The following is a 23,558-nucleotide window of genomic DNA, read 5'->3' as shown; positions in this document are numbered from 1 at the left end:
TCAGTGGGAGCCAACTTGGGTAGATGATGAATCACTCGAAACTGACCCCTTCCAGAAATGTCTGTGAGAGCCACACAAAGGGAAACTTTCAGTTTTGAACTCTCCCGGCAGCCTCGCCCCCGCCCCACCCCCAGGCTATTGAAGGAAACGGCAGGGGGCTAGTTTGCCAGCCTGCTGGACACCACCTCGGGAACAGCAGGGAGTTTGTCTTCTCTCCCTTTGTGTGGGGACACATATGGTGTTCTCAGTGTGAGAGGGAGCAGAATCTGTTCCAGGAACTGGTTTTAAATCCAGCCTCTGTGTACAGAGTGGCGGGGTCCCAGGGCCCCAGGGGCACCCTCCTTCTGCCCCCGGGCTTGCTAAGCTGTCATTGATGGCTCTCTGTGCAGGAACAAAAACTATAACTCAGTGAGGGGTTGCACCTGGTCTGCTGTGTGCAGCTCTGTGTCCTCGGCCCACCAAGGGGCTCCAACGAAAATGATAAAGTGAATTAAAGGTGTGCACGCTCCTCCTGTTCCAACACCGCCTCCTGAGCGCAGAGACTACAGCTGGATGTGAGCTCCTCCCATTACGGCTCAGGTCCTGGCTCCGATCCTTGACAGTCACATGTCCTGGGGCAAGTTACGTTTTCTCTCTGTGCCTGTCAGTAAGGTGGAGAAAACAATTCTGGGCAGAAGGCTGCTGGAAGAATTCAGCCTCTAGCACCTGGCTTATAGAAAGTGCTCTAAGTGTTAGCTCTTCCTTTGTCATTTTGGATCAGCCAGATCTGTTGGCCATGTCCGGGGGAGCTGGCATCCTAGAATTCTACAGTTTGGAGGGATCTTAGGGCACCCTCTGGCTCTGTATCTTAAGTGATATTTGAAACCCTCGTTGATGAGCCCCTCTTTTACAAATGTCCAAAACCTTTGGCAACCCAGAAAAAGAGGCATCTGTAGCAGTTTTGCTCTTATTAGCTGTGTCCCAGGCTCTGGCCGGGCCCCTTCCTCGCTGCCAGGCAGCAGCCTGCTGTCTGCCTCCTTTCCGACATCTGCTGGGGCAGAATGCGAATGGCGCTCAGCCTGTGCCTGACTAATTGATTAGCTGGTGGCTTTCTCTGCGTGACACCTCCCTCTCACCCACTCCCCCTCGCCCGCCTTCCATCCCTCCTTGCACAGTCACACCTCACACTGCCCCTGCCGTAGAGAGACAGTGAACCCCTTCAGGGAGAGGCAGGGCAGTGCGATGATTATGGGCAGGAGTCCCACTTCGAGGGTTTGGATCCTAGCTCTTCTTTTGAGCTGCTGTGTGAACTTGGGCAAGTCACTTAGCCTCTCTGTGCCTTCTCATCTACACATGGAAATAACAGTAGTTCCCACCTCATAGGGTTGCTGAAAGAATTAAACCAGCTAAACACATAGAAAGTACTTAGAATGTGCCTGGCTCAGAGCAAGTCTTCAGTGAAGGTCAGCTAGAATCAACAGCCTACAGTGACAGATGTCACCAGAAGAGGAAGTAGAGGCTGTGACTAGGAGAACTGAATGTAGTCAAGCTGCCGAGGAGATCGTAATATCTGAAAGTCCATTTTGACCTGGATTTGTCAGGGCTTCTAATGGCAACTCTCAATAGCACAGTTGCTTAAAGGGCAGTAAGGGCTCCTAGAGGCAGTGGCTATTTTGGCTGAGAAATATTTGTGGAATAAATAAGAAATGGTGATAATAATAATAGTTACCATGTGTTGCATGCTGTCTATGTTCTAGGCGCTTTCATATATATTGACAACAATCCTATGAGATATTATTATTATTAATTTTTATCCATCTTTATTTATTTACTTTTTTTTAATCCTCACTTGAGGATTTTTTCCATTGATTTTAGACAGAGTGGAAGGGAGAGCGGGAGGAGGAAAGAGAGGGAGAGAGAGAAGCATTGATGTGAGAGAGACACATCGATTGGTTTCCTCCCACACTCGCCCTGACTGGGGCCAGGGATCGAACCTGCAACCAAGGTACGTGCCCTTCACTGGGAATCAAACCTGAGACCCTTTGTTGTGCAGGCCGGTGCTCTGACCGCTGAGCCGCACCGGCCAGGGCTATCCGTCTTTATGTATGAGGTATTTGAGGTTCCGAGTTGTTAAGTAATCTGCCCAACATCACACAGCTCATGAGTGGTGGAAGTGGGATTGAAATCTCAGGCGAAGCTCCGAAAGATATGCCCTGCATGCTACATACTGATCTATGGTTGCAATCAGAAACTAATTAAAATGTAACCCTGTCCCAGATGCAATAGCTCTTGTGAAAATTTCAGATTGGGATTGAAATGTCCCACAGTAGGGCCAGAAACAGCTTGTGAAGGAGCCACAAATGGTGTGGCTCAAGACTTGAGGATACGGGATCCAATAAAGGTGCCGTTGTGGGGAGCTCTACACTAGGTCACCTGCAAGCCTCTTGGATGTCTGCTGCCTGGGGTGAATGATGGTTGAGCTTTCCACCTAGCCCTTCCCCACTGCCACCTATCCCAGCTGAGAAGAACTCAGTCTCCATTCTCTATACTAATCTGTGGTCTGAATCCTACTAATCTTTGACCCTATCGCAAGAATAAGTCCAACCATGAAGCATAGGTTCAAAGCCCTTCTAGTCTTCATAGAGCAGATCATCACTTCCCAGAGAGTGCTCCTTGGGTCCCCAGATCTATAATATGTACACAGTTCTTAAGTAAGAAAAACAAAACAAAAGTAAATCCATTCTGGGTTCCAGTGACCTTGGGTATGGCTTGGTTGAGCACATTTCTTTCCTGCTGAGCTTCTCAAAGCCTTTAGTACACTAGTATACATTGTGAGCCTTCAAGGGTGAGTGGCTCTTTCCAATCCTATTTGGCCCCTTACCCTTTGTATCCAGGAACCATTCAAGGGACATGTTCTTAGAAACAATGCCGTTATCCATGGAAGCCACTGAATGTGGTGGGGACTGGTGTTCAAATCCACTTCAAAACAATGAGTTGATCTTTCATCTTAAATTTAATTAGAAAACAAAACAGAGGTCCCTCAACAGAATCCATGAATAAATTAAGCTATAGAACATTTAGAATTGAAGCATAGAGAAATGATGGGAAGGCTGGGACATCTCTGGACCTTGAAAACAAAGGGCTTCTTTCATTTGCATTGGGAATTAGACGTTAAAGACAAAGTACCTTGATGAGTCCGGGTTAAATGTCAGGGAGCAAAGCTTCCAGGGTTAAAACGGTTAATTAATGATCACGGGTGGCTGGAAGGATGGCAATAGAGGGATGGAAGTAAGTGACAAGGGAGGATCGTTTGGTGACAGAGTGACTGGTTGGGAAGGGTACCAGTTAGCCGCTGGGAAATTCACAAAACTTAGAAAGTCAATAGCCTATGTTCTTGCTTAAGGAGAGGAAAGGACATCAAAGGCCTGCGATGAGCCCAATGAGGTCTTTCACTCCCATAGTTTCCCAATGTTCAAACACTCGGCTGGCCTTGAGCTCCCTAGTCAAATGACAACAGTCAGTAAACAGTTCGTTACCTCTTTGGCATCGAAACACTGGCTGGATAAACTTTAAAGCACCTGACAGATGTTCCTCTGAGGTGCAACAGGACCCTGATGGAAGACAGAGCTCATTCCAGCGCTACACGGTGGCCAGTGCATTCCTGGAGGCGAGAGGGTGGTCAGGTCAGGAATCTTGGGTGGGGTACGGTGGGCTGCGAGGGCCACTGAGAAGGAAGGGATCGCTTTATACTCCTGGAGAAAATGACAAGGTGGAACAGTAGGTTATTATAAAACACTCAGTAGAGCCTAGTTTGGTATTTGGCAGAAACACTTGCTTTTCCTAGGGGTTGAACTAATGTGAACTTCCTCCTGTGAACCAGGTCTTCCCTAGAAATGTAAAGATTCAGAGAAAGAAGAGGAAAAATGGGAAAGCCTAATAAGTTTATCAGAAAAGCAATCGGTTCTGAAATGTCTCAGGATGGCGGGTGAAGTGTGCAGTTCTCCACCCCCAGTGCCTGGTGATATGCCGGGCACATGGTGTGCTCCTTAATGGATAGGTAGTAAGTGAATCAATGAATGGATAAATGACATTTCTATCTTTCCATATAGAATTTCCCCCTCTTGATGACTGCTTAAGTAACACATTAATAAGATGTTTAGCGACAAGTTGGAAAAGCTGTACTTTGTACCAAAATCATCACCTGATTGCATCCTGAAGAACTTAAGCACCCAGAAAGTATGAGAGGATCCGTCTTCTGCGTTCAACCCCGGTCTCCTTCTAGAGGTTCTAAAGCTAGTGTCTTTGGCAACCCCTGTTGAAGAAACTGATCCGGATAAAACCCCACGAATCCTACCTCTGCCGTTCCCCTGTCGCGTAGTAACTGTATTTCCACTTGCCAGTGCTGGGCGATGGGCATGGCCTCCTTAAGGCCGCGCCGCCGGGCGATGGGCATGGCCTCCTTAAGGCCGCGCCGCCGGGCGATGGGCATGGCCTCCTTAAGGCCGCGCCGCCGGGCGATGGGCATGGCCTCCTTAAGGCCGCAACGCCGGGCCATGGGCATGGCCTCCTTAAGGCCGCGCCGCCGGGCGATGGGCATGGCCTCCTTAAGGCCGCGCCGCCGGGCGATGGGCATGGCCTCCTTAAGGCCGCAACGCCGGGCCATGGGCATGGCCTCCTTAAGGCCGCAACGCCGGGCCATGGGCATGGCCTCCTTAAGGCCGCGCCGCCGGGCGATGGGCATGGCCTCCTTAAGGCCGCGCCGCCGGGCCATGGGCATGGCCTCCTTAAGGCCGCAGCGCCGGGCCATGGGCATGGCCTCCTTAAGGCCGCAGCGCCGGGCCATGGGCATGGCCTCCTTAAGGCCGCGCCGCCGGGCCATGGGCATGGCCTCCTTAAGGCCGCGCCGCCGGGCCATGGGCATGGCCTCCTTAAGGCCGCGCCGCCGGGCCATGGGCATGGCCTCCTTAAGGCCGCGCCGCCGGGCGATGGGCATGGCCTCCTTAAGGCCGCGCCGCCGGGCGATGGGCATGGCCTCCTTAAGGCCGCGCCGCCGGGCGATGGGCATGGCCTCCTTAAGGCCGCGCCGCCGGGCGATGGGCATGGCCTCCTTAAGGCCGCGCCGCCGGGTCATGGGCATGGCCTCCTTAAGGCTGCACCGCCAGCCAGCTCGCCCGCTGCAGAGGCCCGGGCGCAGTGAGAGGCTCGGCGTGAGGGCCGGGGCGCTGCTGCGCGGTGCGGTGGGAAGGCCCGCAGGCTCGGTGCGCGGTGCAGGCGTATTTTGTGATGTTGCTGCATATATAAGGTATTTGGCCCAATGTTCCGCTCTGGGACCCTGTGAAGCATGTATCTTTCCTCTTGCAACACAGAATGTGGGTGATACAATGATCATTAGCTCCTCTCGCTATTTGCTCCCTTCGCATTGCTCCTTTTTTGCTTCAGAATTGGCGAGAAAATGGCTGTGATGTTCATGTAATCCATCAATACATTTCCATTGAGTGTTCACTCTGTTTTGGGCACAGTTTTCGGGTTTATCAGATTTGGGACAGTATTCAAATACTCCATCTTTTTACATGTTGATTTCCATTTTCAGAAGCTCAAAGAGATGGTTAAAAAATAGGCCGAATGAAGCAGAAACTGCTGATAGCAGCAATTGAAGTAATTAGAAAGCATGAAGCGTGGAAAAGTTGGATTCTGGGTGAGGGCTTTTTGGTGCCTGGCACTGTGGATGGTCCAGAGTTGTGAAGCCTAATGTTTTCCTTTTAACAATAATATACGTGACTTATTCTGTTCACAGGTTGGCCCATTTTGTTTCACTATTTAAAACTATTTCCTTAAAGTTTGTTTGTTTAGAGTTTTGTTTTTTTAAAGGCTATTGATATTGCGATTTTAAAAGTTTAATGTGCTCATTGGAGATCATTGTTAAAATATTTAAAAGTATACATAAAGGAAAAAATCACCTGCAATTCCTTCAACCACAAATAATCACTATTAAAACGCATCTCCTTCTGGTCATAATATACGATGGGACATATTTGATATCGTGGTACATACCTTTATTGAGTCTTCTGTCTGCTTTTTGGTTTGCCAACCCCCTCCTTGTTTTCAAGAAAAAGAATGTAAACCATTTTAGTATAAATTCTTATTCTAAATTCCTTTTGTATGTCCACTCTTACATGTGTGGGCCATGTATAAAATCTGCTTTATGGGCATGCACTCTGTTGCCACATGGGAACATGGATAAGAAAGTATATCTTTTCGTGGCTCTATTATACTTCACTATAATGCTGTGGCAGCATTTACTTAGCCTTTTGCAGTGATTGAACTGGGTTATTTCCAATTTTCTTGTTTTATAAATAGTGCTACAAATGATCATCTTTTACTGAATTGAATTTGTTTTTCTTGGAGATTGTTCCATGCACCATTTCCAAAATGCGGTTACAAGGTCCATGAACATAAACAGATTTATAATACTTTTTACCTATTTCCAGAAAAACTAAATCTGGTTGATATTGTACCCGTGATTTCCAAATGTACTTGTTTGCACAAAGCTCTAATCATGTCTGATGAAAGTCATATTTATATTTGCTGCCTTAATAGGGATCTAAAACTAAGTTAAATAGGTTTGAATTTATTTTTTAAAACTCTTACCTTTTTATAACAAGAGATACATATAATGCTTACAATAAAAATATGGAAGTTAAAGGAGTAACAAGTTAATTATTACCTAAATAAACAATACTTTATATTTGACGTGTTATTAAAAATTAGTTTCTACTTGAGTAATAAAATTAGCATAGTGACTTTATGTTTGGGAAAAATTCTGAAAGAACAAGGATTGCTTCTATTTTCATTTCTCCTCTTTTTTTTTAATCTTCTCCCCAAATTGTCAGAAATTTTACATCTCTCAGTGCCATTCACCTATTTGCCCTAAATGTTTCCAGACAAGCCTAAACAAGAGAAAAGTCATAGCCTAGATCTTCAGAACCAATTTCACTTCAAGTAATGAAGGAGGGCCCTTGAATTTTGTTGCCCCAGAGAGAAAAGTTGTAATATGTTCTTGACCAAAAGTGGCTTTCTTGAAATGCACCCCCTTTCTGCTCACGTCCCAACCAAGGGCCTTCTGCCCAGAGTTCCAGGTGAGCCCTGGGGTTGCCCGGAGCCTTAGCAATCTTGGCATATACACGGCCCTAACACTTGGCCAGAGAAGCACATGAACATTAGTGAATCCTTTCTAACTGAGCCTTCCTACGATCCAGGGACACCAGAGGGATGTCAAGGATCTTATCCTTATAAATTACATAGAGCAAAGCAATACTTGCTCATCAAAGCCCTGTTAAAAATCAATTTGTGATTTCTATGGGTTGATTATAGGTTTGTGAGGATGAATTTGGAAAACAAAAAAAAGTCATGGGCTCCCCTCACTTCGGTGTATTGATGGCTTTCCCTCCACTCAGGAACACCCAAAGCGTGGACACGAGCAACACTGCAGGATCTTTAGAGTCACTGTCACTGGGTGTCTTAACACCTGCTCAGAAGACCCAACCAATTGTAGTGGGCAGTTGGCCACAGCCCTGTATTTCACACGGCTATTTTATTTATATCTAAAGAGAAAAAACAAGTCTGCTGTGGGCAGGACTGTTATTCACCTCCTGCCACTCTCTACAGGAGAAAACTGAGGCCCACAGAGCTATTTAGCTTGTCCAGGGAGACAGTGGGCGAGGGTGCTGAGTGTGGGTCTGGGGCTGGCCTCACTCCGAAGCTGGCGCGGTGAGCCCTCCCGCTGCTCTTCCCCGTCCCTGCAGTGAGACAGGATGGTCAGCAGGCAGGACCCACCCGGGTGCTTCCTCTCAGTGAGCCCCACGATGCCCCTAAGGGCTAATCCCCCAGAAGATGATGCTAGTTAAAGAAGGTGCCCTGGGGGTGGCTGGAGTGGAGATTGGGGAGCAAGGCATTGAGGGCCAAGAGGCGGAAAGCAGGCCTCCCTGAGGCTGAGCTTCAAAGTGAGCCCCTAGGGGTGGTCTCACCCACCCACCCCCTGGCCCCGGGGCCTTTTCCACCCTGAGAGCAAAGTGCACACTTGAAGCTTTTCTTCCGACCAGGTGGGGGAGGGTGACCTCACACTGGCCGAAGGAGCCTGCACAGGGGGAAATTCTCGGAAGCCTTGTGTTCTGTTGTTGGAATTCAAGCAAATTTCACATCACGCACCATCATCTGTTTGTGTCTATTTCAATATAAACATTATGTCTTTAACTACCGTATTTCTCTCATCTAATATGTAATTATTCAAAGCAGCTTCCATTGATTTCATAACAGCCTTTTGGGGGGAAACTAATTATAAATCACATTCTATTTTCAGAAATATTAAAATATGAGAACAATGTATAAGAATTGAGGCATCTCAGCGAATCCTGAGCGTAATTGCTGCTCTTGGAAGAAGTGGCATGTTTCTGGTAGGGCTGGGCCTGTCTGCTGGGGTATATTCCTGTACACATGGGGGTAGCTGAGTCCCTTGGCATGTGAGGCACAAGCTCAGGTGTGCGGTGGGGCGGGGGAGTGGGCTGTGGTCAGGGGTGGGAAGTGGGAGGGATTGCCAGCCCAGTGCTCATTCTGGGTCCTTCTGGCTTCTTTGACCCTTTGAGGGCAGGGTCTTTCCACCTTGGCACTGCTGGCATTTGGTTAATAACAGAATTTTGGAAGTCAGGCTGAGAATTTCAAAACCCAGCTCCACCACCTACTATGTCACTTGGGGCAGATTACTTAGTGGTGCCTCTGTTTCTTCACCTGTCGAATGGGGATAAGAATAGTACCTAGCCCAGGGGATTGTTGTGGGCATCGAGTGCTTGGGAGAATTCCTATAGTCAGTGCATTGTAAAGGTTCGCTGTCATGACTGTCAACATTATTATTATTGATTTTACTCTCATCGTTATTATTGAAGGTCCCTTGGCCACTTGTACCAGCTGGGATCGTCTTTGTGGCCATCATTTTATTTTGTGGCTCCCTAATGTGTTGTTAAGACTGCTTGTCTGCTCCTTGCTCAGGCCCTTCCCTTTTCCTCCCTTGATCACTGCTCCCCAGTCCCCCGAATTTCCATTTATTTCTCCTGCTGTGTGGTTTAGCATCTCATCTCACTCCCACCACCTCAGCCTGATCCTCATAGTGAAATGTGTCCATTAAGGTGTATTGCAAACCAAGGCGTCTCTCTCTCTCTCTCTCTCTCTCTGTGTCTCTCTCTGGTTGAGTACAGCACACCCCAAGACATTCCACAGTTCCAGCTGGGGGTGACAACGTTAGGAAGGGAAAGCGTCCCAGTCCTTTGGAGAAGTGAGCTGGAGCCTGGCTGCTTCCTCGGGAGGCAGCATTGGGGCGGCTTCTAGAAAGACGGGCTTGGCACCAGGACAGGATGGCAAAGCCTCCTCTCTGTGACCTCTGAGGCTCGGCCAAGGCAGGAGTGGGTAAAGAGCTAACCTGCCCTGCCTGCCAGCCAAAAATAGGCTGCCTGCGTCACAGGGCTTTCAGTAACTAACCCTTCCCTCTGCAGAAGGCTGTGGCTTGGACTGGAAGCGGGCCATGGACAGGTTTAGGTGGTTCGCTCCCAGCACTGACATGCTCCTCTCAGCCTCAGAGGCAGGCTCAGGAGCCGAGCAGTGCTACATGGAGGTGTAAGTGCATGACCAGGCATCATATGAGCGGCAGGTGAGGGAACAGGGGTCCTTGAGGTGACCTATAGATCAAGCAGCTTTTTGTCTTTACTCTGAACAATGTACACACTTTTTATGGCCAGCCAGCTTATTTTGGTAACTTTTGGTTTCTTATTACAAAGGTTCATTTGTGTTTGTTGGAGGAAGTCAGAACATAAAGGAATGAGTCAATAAGGAAATAAAAACCATCGACATCCTAGCATTACAAACAGCCATGGGAAACCTGTGCCTTTTTATTTCACACCTCGATACAACGTACAGTTCTTACAAAACTGCGATCCTATGCAGTTTTCTGTCCTGCATTTTAAATGTACACACAAAGTACTCACAGTGATATGTATCTCATGAGCTCATTAGATATTACTTGAAAACCAGATTGTTTTAAGCTTATTGACATCCCTGTGGCCAGGGCTGCCGTCGGTGTGCACCTGCGGTTCAGGTCTGGCTCAAGTCAAGAGCCAGAAAGCAGCTTGATGTGGTCAGAGAGACCTGGGTTTGAATCCCAGCTCTACAGTTTATTAGCTCTAGGACCTTGGGCAAGTTTCACAACCTCAGCCTCTCTTTACCTTCTCTCTTAATCCAGGGTAAACATTGGTACCTTCCAGGTTTTTGTAGGGATTAGAAGAGATAAAGCCTGTGACTTGGCTAGCACCATGCTGAAGTCAACGTGGATGCTCAGTAAATGTTGATACATCTCCCACCCCCACCTCTTCATCCTCTAAGATAAAACAAGGTTGAAAAGAGTTTTTTGGGGTTTTGATCTATAATAAGGAACTAGAACAAGAAGAATTAATGAGTTACAGATTCACTCAGCCTTTTGGGGACCCGGGAGATGTCCTCTTGTCATTGACTATCAGTTCACGTTTCCTGAAAATCAGTAGTGAGCCTCCCCTATTTCCCGGCACATCCTGGCAGAGAGCTACTGAGTATGTACCATGTACCAGGTGCTGTACTGAGCCCTTTGCATGGATGGGCCCCTTTGGGGCTTTCATTTCATAAAGGAGAAACACTGAGGCTCAGAGACATTAAGAAATTCACCCCAGGTTTCTTAGCTGGTAGGAGGTGGAGCTGGCATTTGTATCTAGGTCTCTGCCTCTAGAGCCATGTTTCTAACCATTCCAAATATGGGATGGTTTTCTGCCCTCTCCTGGGAAAAATAAGTACGAAATGGACTAGAATGGCCTTTTCAGCTGCTAAATTGTGAACACCCTGAGCCCTGGACTGTGTGTTCCCCTCTCCCTCCCCTCCAGGGCATGCAGCAAGCAGGAAATCATGGACAGACAACACTGGAAATCTAAGCACCTAGTCCAGGCTTCTGTAAAATGTGGGTGTCCTTTGAGGAGTAAGTGCACGAGATACTTGTCTTTGATACAGAGAGATCAGTACTTTCTCAGGACTTTCCTGGGTGGCTGCGTGGAGTGGAGGGCCCAGAAAATCTGGGGAGAAAGGGTTTTCCTTTCTTATTTACCCTCAAAGGGATGGAGGACAAGGCAGAGGAAAAGGCGGTGAGATGTGGAAGACAGTTCCACGGTTTCACCAGAACGAACCATCTGAGCTGTTGATTTTCAAGCCTTCGGCCTTTGCTGGAGGAGGTGTGGTGCTCTGTTGACCACAGGAAGAATCCATGTTTCTCAAAACTGCCCTTTAATCCATCATTTCCTTTTATTTTTTTCTTCCCTGTGACCCATAGGTCTTTGATTCCTCTGCATCTTTGATTCTTTCCTGATTCCCTGTCTTAATGTGGCCTTGGTTTTCAATCTTTCTTTTTAACTGTATAGTCCACACCTTAATTCAAACTTCATACCTCACTGCCTGGGCTCCTGCAATACCCCCGATTCATGTTTCTGCTTCGACCTCCCACAATGTTCCACCTGTTTCTGCACCTTGCCCTTCCCATCCCTCTCTGGGCTTTCGTTCTCATTTCCTCTGCCTGGTGTCTCCTCTCCCTTCTCTCCTGTGGAAAGTCTACGCACAGTCTCCAACCGCACACATCCTTCCCTTTGGGACTCTGTTTCAAATTGTTCTATCCATCTCTGTCTTCATAACTCCACTAGCTTTGATGTGCATGTACATCGGTCCTTTGGGCAATTAATCATATCTTCCTCTTCTTTCCTCCTCAAGCATTATTTATCTCTTGGACCATAACGTCTCACCTGTGTGCCTTCCTCTCCATCTAGTGAGTTCTTTAAATGTAATGTTTCTGTCTTATTTACTGAATATTCACTGCCTATGAGGCACCCTGCTCAGGGTTGGGGGACAACAAAGAGGAATATTGGGATTGCTCATCAATAACTGCTTGGGAGGAGACCCTCAGAAATGAGTGTTCGCTGGCCCAACTCAGTTCAAGACAGTTCTGTCACCAGCCCTAGGGAGGTTGAGCCAGGCTTGCCTCTGCTTTTTGCACTGTATCTCTTCTTTCTGTAAAAGCAGACACCTGAGGAATGCTTCCCTGTTAGCCTGGGCTCACAGGCCTGCTCCTACAGGACCTACTCATCAGTTGCAGAATCACTAGCTGTGTTAGTAACACCTCCTCTGGTGACAATGGCTGGATGCTGTCCACGGGCTGGGCACATCCCTGAATGACCCAACCTTGACCCAGGTGGAGCCCAGACCTGTCATAGAGAGTTTGGCCCCAGGCAGGGTCAGAATGGGAAGCTGGCTTCAGAGAGAGGCCCTTCCTGCCACTTTTGCATTTCTAAGGCTCACAGCATCCAGCTTCTCTGTCTGTATTTTCCTTAGGAAAAATGAGTTTGATCATTCATTTAACAAACATTTGCTGAGCACAGTGATCAGTTAGTGTCCACATAGCAGGGGGCCGATACAGAGGTAATGATAGTCTCTGCTCTAAATGAATCTGGAACTAAGAAATAAAATAAATGCAAATTGCTGAAAGTGAAGGTGGCAAATATAGGCGCATATGTGGCCATGACACAATTTTGTATCCCTGGCAGATATTGCTCATCAATCATAGAACTCAGTCAGTTTGAATCTGGATTCAGCTTCAGAATCCTTTTCAACACTTTGCTCCAGGCAGAACCTGTTACTGGAATTGATTTTGCCCATGAGATGAAATCAGCTTGTAATCCATTCTTGTCCTTAAGGTGGTCCAAAGGCCACTAAGATAGAGGGAGGGGGCTCAGAAGAGCCAGTGTATAGCCCTGCCACATCTGTCCAGTGCAGACCAGGAGAGCCCTTCAGTGGGAGTGTTCCAAAGTAACACTGCTGTTAGGGAAGCCCGCTAAGATTGCTCCTGTGACACCTTCATGCTTCTGCTACTCAGCTATGGCTCTTCCTGTCTGAGTTTTGGAGGATTCTTCTTCCTCTGCTTCCCCACAGGGAGCTGTTTTTTCAAGAGTCAACTCTCATCCTTCTTAAGGTTTTTTTCTTGCCTGTTCTCTCATTTTGAAGAGTTAATTGAAGTACTTAACTCTCAAATTTTTATCTTCAGACACATCTTTTCCCAAAGTCTAACTTCCTTCGGCGTCGGGGTACTTGTATGATCCGAATCTTTTTATTTTTCCAGCCACCCCACAGTCTCTGCCCCTTACCTACAGGACCTCTGCTGTGAGCACCCGCTCTTCTTCTAGCCTCGGTCCCAGACATGTGGAGTCAGGGTGAAGAGGCTTATTCCATTCCCTCAGCACATCCTCTGCCCCTTCTTTCTGCTTTGTCAGAACTTATCAGGTCTCTGAGTCTCAGCTGAATAGTCACTTCACCTGGAAAGTCATTCCTGACTTTATTATTCAGAAGAAGGCAAGTGTCATGGGCTGAGGTTCTATCTTTTTCTTTCAGTCATTCGACAACTGTCCCTGAGCACCTATGAATCCGCTGTGAATATGATATGAACCTGCCTTCATGGGGCCTGGGATCTGGTCACATGTCTATGGTTAGTTGCTCTGATTTATATGTCACATCCCTGCTATAAACCAAACCCCTTGTGGCCAAGGGTTGGGTTCCTGTCACTGTGTCTACCCACAGTCCTGTGTACCTACTAGATGCTCAACGCATTCTGAGTGGGCTGCTGTAGACTCTGACGAGTCTGTGGTCCTCAGGGAAGCTCACCAAGGGCTGGAGGGCTGGAAGGAGACATCTGTGCTCTATGCCAGATCCCAGAGCTGCAAGATCTGGGAGCCTCAAATAGAAAGCAGTCATAGTTAAGCACCTGCTCTTCTAGCCTTAAAAACATGGGTCTGAGTTTGAGTTTCAGCTCCTCTGCTTAATAATGATGAGACCTGAGCAAGTTATGGAATTTCTCTGTGCCTCGGTTTTCTCATCTGCTAAGTGGGTCTTAAAATAATGCCACCCTTATACAGTGGTTGTGAGGTTTCAAAGAGAAAATGACCTAAATGAATGTAAAGCACTTAAAAAGTGCCTGGTACAAACACTGGCTATGAATTAGACTACCCTGGCAATGGAATTTACTGTGATTTTCACTTTTTTATATCTTTCTGTAAACAAAGTATATGTTATTTATATAACCGAAAAACATATGATAAAACTATTTCTTATTTTTTTAAGAGACAAGGAAAGAGTCTGGGGGTAAGGGGGTCATAGTTAACCCTGCCAGCCTCTGCCCCTTGCCCAGGCAAGTATTTCTTGGTGAACTTGGTGTGTGGAATGGGGTAAGCTTCAACGCTCCTCCCCCAGCCTGACTTTGTTGGTCCCTCCCAGTCTCAGCTGTCTCCCAGGGAGGCTCCAGCCTTCCTGGATGGAGTCATGATTGGCACCCAGCGAGTCTCGCACTGTGATCTGGGGATGAAATCACCTAGCGGTTCCTCCACAGAGAGATGCCATCATCCGCAGTACAGTAGCAGGCAGAGGGCGGGTTTCCTTGGGACTCCGCAGAGGGCTCTGAGAGCAGAAGGGTGGTGTGCCTGCCAAGGGGAGGGAGGAGGGAGGGTCGGACTGTGTTTCCAAAAAGCAGGAGCAAAGTCCACACGTTTTATGAGGTGTTTTATGGTGAAACTGTAATTGGAACCCTGGTATTTAGTAAGAATTATTGGGCGTGATGTTCTTAGCACAGAGAGTTCTGTGGGGACAGAGTGAATCTGGAATGAGAAACAGGCCCCGTAAGCTCATGGAGTGGGTTGCTGGGATTCAGCATGCTGCTTAAATCACCTTATTTATTGTTTTTTTAAATTACTGTTATTAATTTTTTGCTCTTGGAGAATTCAAAGCTTAACTTAGAGACAAACCCAAGGTATTTGTCAGTTACTTGCTCTTGACTGAAACAGAGCTACTTTGCCTAATGGAGTGGTTCAAATCCCTGACTACGTCTGGAGACTGAAAATGCCTTGAAGTCACTTCCAACTCAGAGCAATAGTGGAATCAGGTCTAATCAGGTGCTCAGAGGCTCTTCCCATACAGAGAAAGGGGCAGTGAGCAGTCCCACGATTGTGCCCCTCCCTGCCCCAGGTTAATTTCTCAGTCCCCCAAACTGAGGCAGGGCCTCCTATTCTTTTGGAAATTAAGAACCAGCAGATTATGTAAAGAATGGCTGTGGCTTCCTCACATCCAGCACTCAGTCTTTTAGAGCTGCTATGAAGCTACAATCTTCAGTGGTTTGAATAGAATAGAGGTTCTTAACCAGGAGCCATGGATAAAGGGCTTCAGGGGTCTTAAATTGTCAGGGAAACTTTTCTATATGTGCATTTTCAGGGAGAGTCCCTTAATCCCACTAAACAAGCACTCAGAGAATTTTGCCTGTGGGCAGAGTAGTGAGGAGCTCTTCCTAGATGTTTCCAGAATTCACCAGCTTGCTTCCTGCCTCAGGGCCTTTGCACCTGCTGTTCCCTCTCTGTGAATACTTTGCCCCAAGATCTCACATGGTCACCCCCACTTTCTTCATCGCTGATTAATTGCACCCTCTGGACTATCTTATATAAAATAATACTCACTTTCCCATTCAGCATTACATCACTTCATTGTTCTTCACAGTACTTATTATATGACATTATTTGTTTATTTTCTCCCTCCTTTAGTACTTAAACCTCTATGGTGTCTGTCGCTGTATCTGTCACATGTAAAACAATGCCAAGGCCAGGGTAGATACTCAGTAAATATCTACTGAATGGATGTGTAAATGAACAAATTAATGACTCTGATTATATTTGGGTCTCGGATGTAAAAAATATGTATATTTTTAAGTGACAGAAAACAAGGGTCTGAATTCTCAGTAGGGCCACTTCTCAGGCATGTACTTTGGGCCCCAAATATTTATTTCATCTGTTGTGAAATGATCACCTCGGCACTGTAGTAGATATTTAGGCAGAAGTCTTCTAGGAATTAATTTGACAATGCTGGTGCACCTATTGTTAAGTTTGTCAGTCTTTAGAATACAACAGATCTGTATGCGTGTGTGTGTGTAAAATGGAGGATCCAGATCCTCGTGCACAGGTGTTATTATTAATTGTTATTATTTTGGTGCACAGATAATGGGTTGTCCTTTGAAGATGGTGTACTGACATTACAGACATGTCAATGTGGGTGTTTGTGACTTATCTGAGGTTCATAGTGTGTCAGAGAAGGGCCATGATGGAAGTCCCACTTGCATCCTGGAATTATTATTAATTCTGGGGATGTCCCAGGTTGACCTGAAGTGACCAGGACCAGCATGGGCTCCTGTTTTCTGATGCATGAACTCCTGCGTGAATGGGTCACATTGCCTCTGGGTCTGATCAAGGGGAAGGAGAGCTAAGGCTAGGAAAGAGATTCTGCATTTCCTCTAATTTTAAAGAGAATGAAAGGGACCACTCCCTTCCAGGGGGTACATTCCCTCTGAGGGAAATAAGCTCTGTTCTCTCCTGGACAGGTTACTTGCTTTGTTTCTGGAGTGGAAACCTCAAAATCATTTCAGACAGAGGTTATCTTTTGTCTGTGTTGGGCGAGCTGAGAAGTAAATTCAGCACACAGAGCTGAGAGCCCTCTGATTACCCCCTTTATAAACAACAGCTTTTTAGTCCTTTTGAAAAAAAGTTAATATTTTCCAGCATTAAAAAATATGTACTGTTCTCTTCCAAACATTTCAGAGAGCTGATTCATCATTCCTCAAAATAAATTTTAATTATACAGCATGAATATAGCATTGTTTTAAAGTAAAAAACACACAACCCCAACCCTACAAAGATACAGGGCGGGGCAAAAGTAGGTTTACAGTTGTGAGTACTTGCAACACAAAGTTTATTCTTGTATTATTTATTAATTATTGTACTATTTTCCGTGCGAACAGCTGTAAATCTACTTTTGCCCCGCCCTCTATAGTAGAAGCCCCCTTTAGCCTGGCTAAAACCCTCTTCCGTTCACCCAGTTAATCCTTGCAAACAGCTTTTTGCTGCTGCCTCCAGAATTTCTCTGCATGCATAGTAAAGGTGCAGATGTAAATAGAATTTCTATCTATTGATATCTCGGCCATTATTCCATGTCCATCCATATAGTAATGCTTCATTCTTTTTAACAGGTGTATTAGTCTTTCATTGCATGGAAGTGTATCAGATATTCAGCCACCCCCGCATTGATGGAATTGAGGTTACTCTTCGGGTTTAGTGTCACAAACATTCTGCAAAGAATATACATCTTTGTCCACACACATTTCTCTAGGACGGATATTAAGAAAAATATTTTGCGCAGTTGTCATTGTGATAGTAACTACCAACATCTCCCTCCACCCCTGCCTTGCCAATCTAGACTTCCATGTCAGTTTTCCCATGCCCTTGCCAATCATAGATGTAATAACTGAAAAAAAAAAAAAGTTATGTCAACCTGATGTGCAAAGATTGTTTTAATTTACTTTGCCCTGATTTCTAAGGTGATTGAGGATCTTTTTGTGTATTGCTTGTGATGCTTCATATGTTGGTGGTTTTTTGACATGGTCCCAAACATTTTCATTAATAGGACTGTTTCAGAACCACCTCTCCTCCAGAGCTGGTGGTTAAAATACTGAAATATTTTCATACTTGTTGGCAAAGTGCCCACCCCAAGTCTCAGTTCCCTCGCTCCTCCCCTTTCCCCTCTGGCCCTTGGCCCCACCTCTATGGGAGGCAGCAATTAAGAGGTTAATATGCAGCAGGTGACCTTCAAGACCCTGCTCTGCTGCAGTCCCAGCCTCTATTCAGATTGTTTGGTGCCCTGAGGTACCATTTAGAAAATAATTTGACTTTCTCCTCCCCACCTCTCAACCAAATGTGCTGGCCGTGTGTTTCATGATGTTTAGCGGCCTCTGGTCTCTGAGCTATTGGTGCTCACACCCCTGGTTTGCTCCCGAGCTGGCCCCTGCTGTGTGCCCATTGCCCGGGATTAGGTTGCATAACCTCCTTTGGCCTCAGCCCTCACATCCTAACCCCAGGGGGCATGTGGGGGGAGGGAGTAAGATGGCCCTGATGTAACTTGTTCCGTAAGAGGACAGAGATCAGAGTCTCTGGGGAGTGTCGCAGAGTTTTCTAAGTCTGAAAGTTCATTTGGACAGAGGTTTATGCTGTCTTTCAGTTAACTGAATTCTTTACGAAGCATCCTCTTGTTTCTGGAACAGCCGAAGGGAGAGGGGAAACGAGAGAGGACAGCATGGCTGTTATGTGGCAGGTAATTAATAGAAATCACTGCATCCAGAGTGATCTTCTCTGCAACCCTCTTCCCCTGTGTGGAAAAGGAAACTGAGGCTTTCAGTGTGAAAGGGAGGTGCTGGGTTCACTGAACAAGAGTGGTAGCCCGGGGCTTATGAAGCCAGATCCATGCATGTTCTTCCTATGGAACACACATACACACACATGCATACGTGTGTGTGTGTGTGTTTGTGTGTGTGTGTGTCTGAGGCACGAGGCCTGGAGTGGTTCAGAGTCATGCTGGACAGTTCTGTTTCGTATCCCCTTGTCTTGAAGCCTTCAACTTTGTCCCCCATCTAAAGTCAATAGGGAGCTCAGATCTTTCTGGGGACTTTGAGTGCCTTGGGGCCCAGGCCGAGACCAACCAGGGAAACAAAACTCTGTTCTGGACCTGGCTGTGCCCTGATGGACCAGAGGCTTTGTGGCTGGAACTTTGGACTCTGATGCCACCCTCTCTCCTTTACCTTTGAGCTAAGGCAGACCCCAAAAAAGCAGGTACTTTATTTACCTGGCACGAGCTGCTTCTCTCTGCTCAGGGAAGTGACACATGAATAGAGCTCACGTCAGGGTAAATTCTGCAGTGGCCTATACAACAAAGGCTCAGAGAAGAAAGCTTAACCAGGAAGCTCGTGGAAATGGATTCTGATCATTAGGAGATGAAACCAAGAGAGGTCTGTCATTAAATAGTTTGGTAATTCCCTCTTATTTTTAATTCTTACATTGAAACAGTAATAAATACATGGCAAACATTCAAGCTATGCCAGAGAGTGTGCACTGATCAGCGAAGCTCCCTCCCACCTGAGGCCACCTCTCCTCGGAGGCCACCACTACTAACAGTGCCCTGTGAACCTTCCAGAAAAATAGTGTCTGTAATCTTTGTAGGTACAAATGTAAGTGTGTAGTTTTCGTATCTATCTATCTATCTATCTATCTATCTATCTATCTATCTATCTATCTATCTATCATCTATCTATCTATCTATCTATCTATCATCTATCAATCATCTATCATCTATCTATCATCTATCATCTATCTATCATCTATCATCTATCTATCATCTATCATCTATCTATCTAATTTTCCTTCCTTCCTTCCTTCCTTCCTTCCTTCCTTCCTTCCTTCCTTCCTTCCTTCCTTCCTTCCTTCCTTCCTTCCTTCCCTCCCTCCCTCCCTCCCTCCCTCCCTCCCATTCCTTTTGAACTTATGCTTAACTCTTGTGGTTGAAAATTATTAGAAACTCCCAAATTCATTCTCTCTTCTTGGTTTGGTGCATTGGCATCAGAACACTCCTGGCAGAGGGTCTTGCACGTCCCCCAAGATGCTTGTCTCATTTATAATGAGGCCCAGTTTTCATTTTAAAGTCCTCCAGCTGGTGGATGGAGTAGCACTGAGCTGCACACCAACCAAAGACCTCCCTGAGAGATGTTTCCATATCCTGCACTATACTTCTCCTGGAGTCTGTCCACATCTTCAAAGCAGAATATAAGAAGGTGCCGTATAGGATGGATGGTTCTAGTTAGGTGAGATTTCATGGAATCTGTGCTTCAGCAAAGGCTACCCTCACTTATTTATTTCTATAGAAGGGTCCTGCCCCACAATCCTGCTCCCTGCATCGAGACTGCCTTTTACATATGTTGATTGCTGGACAACTGTGTGCTCCATCAGAGGGAAGTCAGCTTTGTCCCCAGAAAATTCTTTTCTCAGTTGGGTATGGCAAGAATGAAGGGCTGAAAAATGGCTATCACACCACTTTTTCTATATCTTCCTCCAAATTGCCATGAGAAGCCAGTGCTCTACTGGGCCTTGTCATGGGATAGTCACAAGTAGAAAACAAGGTGATCCCTAAAGAACCACTCTCTAGAGAACACTGATGTAGTTTGGGAGGTTCCTTCTTCAAAGACAGGAAAATTACCTGTTAGTACTGTTCCTGGTCCTAACTAGATCTTCTGGAGACTCTAGACTCTGGTTCCTTCACCTTGTAGAGCCCAGTGTAGACCTGGGTCCTAACCTCTGCCGCTCACTATGTGACTTTGGCCAAGTAAGCCTTAGTAGGGAAAGTAACTATGTCTATTTCAAAGGATTGTTTTTCTGTTGCAAGTGATTGAAACTTAACCTGATTTAGGCTAACAAGAGAATGTATTGGCTTCTTAGCTGAAATGTCTAGAGGTAGCTTCAGGCATAATTGGATCCAGAAGCTAAAATCTTGTGATCAGACCTCATTCTTTCCCCATCTTCTTTGTCTTCAACTAGAGGCAGCTTATTTCTATGCAGACTTTTGACAGCTCTGGACTTGCATCTTAGCAGCTCAGAAACCTCAGCAAAGAGATTCTCCTTCCCACTATTTCCAACAAAATTCTTAGGACTGCATCTCACATTCCCATCGTTGAATATGTGTGGCCATGGGGAGGCAATATCTTGTTTTTCCAGACCTGAGATGAGCAATGGGTCAGCTCCACCCAAACCACAGGGTCAGGAGGGGAGGTGCCCTGGGAGACGTCAAGAAGCTACAACCAGAGGAGTAGTAAATTGATCAAGTGTGCAGAGCAGGGGTCAGCAAGTTTTTTGGTAAAGGACCAGATAACAATTTTAGGGTTTCTGCTACAACTACTCAACTCTGGCCTTGTAAGTGCCAAAGCAACCATAGACAATAGGTAAACCATGGGCCTGGCTGTGTTCTAATAAAACTTTATTTACAGAAACAGTCAGTGGGCTGGATTTGGCTCATGGCTATAATTTGCTGACCCCTGGTCTAAAAGGCAGAATGCACAGGCAGAGCATAGAATGTTCTCACACAGATTCCAGACACCTCAACAAATGACACTTGGTACATTCAAAACACTTAACAAATGCCGGCTAATATCATTATTTATGCTGTAAGTAAGGATAATAACTGATAACATTGATGATGATTATAATAACACTAATTGGGTAAATGAGCTATAATGAATTATGAGTAACAGTAATGTATTCCAGGATTATTTCTACACTCTTAAGGGAGCTTCCACTCCACATACTCATAGAGCTGGAAGGAACCACAGAGGTATCCAATGCCAATGCCTCATGTTACAGATCAATCTGTGGCACATAAGTGGAGTCAGACAATAAAGATTCACTGACTTTTGAACATTTTTAGTTTTGCATCCAAACTGGGTTGCATGGCAATTTCATATTGGTAGGATTCTTGGCATGTTCTTAAGTCGGTGGAAAGACCTGATTCTGGACCACCAAGTGTTTTACGACTCTAGAACCCCTTGCTTCTGGGATGACTCAGGTGTCTGTTTTACATGAAACTCACCAAACACTTCTTGCTATGTTTGAAAACAATGAATAAAATGAATGGTTACTCACTGTGTTACTTACTACCCTCTTTGTCACTGTTTCTATTGGCTTAGCCTGCTGGCAGCCATCTAAAAGGCTAGTTTTCAGTTTGGCTGCAAGCTGGTGAAAGGGTGTCCCTCAAATCTCCCATCAACATGGAAAGAGAAAGGCCCGCGGGCACTTTGATCTACATGCAGTGGGTCAGCCCCATTGGCCAAATTCTTCATGACTGGCAAAACCCTCCTGTGTTTTGGTTAACCAACAGCCCTGCAATGACCCAGGCGGTACATACTTAGAACCACAGCTCTTTAGCTTTTATTTTCCCCCACAAATTTATTTTATTACTCAGTGTCAATGAAAAAATATTTTAATGAATCAAAAACAAGCCATAGAACCCTCTGGACCCAAGTACTACAGAGAACTCAGTAAACAGAACAAGACATGTGGTATTTGGTTTACCATTCCTCTAAGCCAAGAGTCAGCAAACATTTTCGTATGGGGTCAGATAGTAAATATTTTAGGCTTCGTGGCCATCTGGTGGGCCAAGATGTATTTGCTGACTCCTGCTCTAAGCTCTAGTTAGAAAGAACAGACCAAAGGATGGGGTATTTGAATTGGTTGCTCAGTTATTTGATGTAGTCCTTAAAACTTGGGCTTTGAAGTGGGCCAGATGTAAGCTTAGCTCTGTGGGTCTGCTGCTTACTGGGTGACTTTAGGTATGTTAATTTCTTCAGTTTCCTTGTGTATAAAATGGGGATGCTAGTAGTCCCCCTTATGGACTTGTTTTGAGGATCAAGCAAAGAAAGTCACTGCAGAGCTCCTGTGCTCTCTAACTGATAGTGGTATAATCAATACTGCTGTTGATGAGCCTAAAGCTGCCTATATGCTCAACATCCTGGGGGAATATAGCTTTTAATAACTTAGTTTTGTAAGTATTTCTGAAGAATTATGAGCTATGAGGTTGAGGCTGGTCTGTGAGGCCGCAACTAAAGGAACATCTAAGAATTGTATATTCTCGTCTTGAAGTTCCAGGGTCTTGCCGCTGCTATATCATTGTGAGAAAGGATTGGGCTTTTGATAGAGACAGACCAGGGTGTGATTCTCACCTCTGCTCTTTCCTAGCTATTTGACAACAGACAAATTACTTAATCCTGTTTCTTGATCTGTAAAATGACTAATGATCACTCCTCACATTGTATAATATACCTGCGTTAAGAGATCCTGGGAGGATCTGCTGTCCAGCCTAACTGTACAGGCTAGAGTCCAATCACCAAATCTGCACGCACTGTAGACTTGTTAAAAAAAAAACAGCTGAGGTCACTCTCAGCATTTAGCACATGCTGAGTCTTTTCTCTAGAGAGTTCTAATCCTGCAGTTATTGATAACAAGGAGGTGTGCTTCGAAGACAATGAAAACCCTACCCCACCCTCTGTTCTCTGCTAGCCAGCCATTGATTATTCCTTTAGAGCATTAAAGAATTTTGAATCCAATCCTCCCATTTTAAATATTAAGAGCCTGGGACCTAAAATATTAAAATCAGACAAAAATGATACCTAAGCCCTATTGATATCTTACAGTAAGAGTGTGTTTTTATCACTTTGTAGTCCTTCCCCTCAGCCTGTTGATTCTGGTCAAGTAACTTTATATCTGTTTTGTACTCACAGTATTTCTGCCACGAACAGCAGCAGCCCTGGAATTAGAGCACAGACCGCCCCCTCCCCCGACTGTCAGTCTCACGTTGTCCACTATTCCGATCCCGTCACAATTCGGGATAACTATGGGCCACGTGCTGTAGCCGGATCAGCCACTATTCAGGAAGAAACTACAGAAAAGATGGATCCTTTGTGAAGCCTGGAGTTCACTGGCAGGACCTTTCCCAAACACATTCTTGTGATCAAGAAATGGACACAGTGGCTAAAAATGATCAGAAGAAGGGACCACAGGAGATCTGAAGGCTGTCGACCTCTA

At 45.9% G+C, this 23,558-nt stretch overlaps 1 protein-coding gene across 9 annotated transcripts in view; it reads left to right on the top strand.

Moving 5' to 3' along the window:
* Nucleotides 1-23,558, top strand: part of SLC1A2 (solute carrier family 1 member 2) — a gene marked incomplete at its 3' end in the record, with an annotated part of 120,756 nt that overhangs the window by 41,496 nt on the left and 55,702 nt on the right. The window contains exon 1 of one of the 9 annotated variants that reach the window (XM_081152987.1): nucleotides 3,125-3,662. The exons of 5 other annotated variants lie outside the window; for them this stretch is intronic. Coding sequence is in view for 2 of the 4 variants with exons in the window: in XM_081152983.1 (XP_081009109.1) it covers nucleotides 5,073-5,281 (209 nt within the window). Of the gene's footprint in view, nucleotides 1-3,124; nucleotides 3,663-5,044; nucleotides 5,282-8,365; nucleotides 8,430-23,558 lie in introns of those variants that run through there. 3 more of the 9 variants (XM_081152983.1, XM_081152982.1, XM_081152990.1) reach the window with 3 other exon arrangements.

This window comes from Miniopterus schreibersii (assembly GCF_964146895.1).
Source record: "Miniopterus schreibersii genome assembly, chromosome: 12".
In the NCBI taxonomy this organism is placed as follows: Eukaryota; Metazoa; Chordata; class Mammalia; order Chiroptera; family Miniopteridae; genus Miniopterus; species Miniopterus schreibersii.
This window is presented reverse-complemented; position numbering and strand designations above follow the sequence as displayed.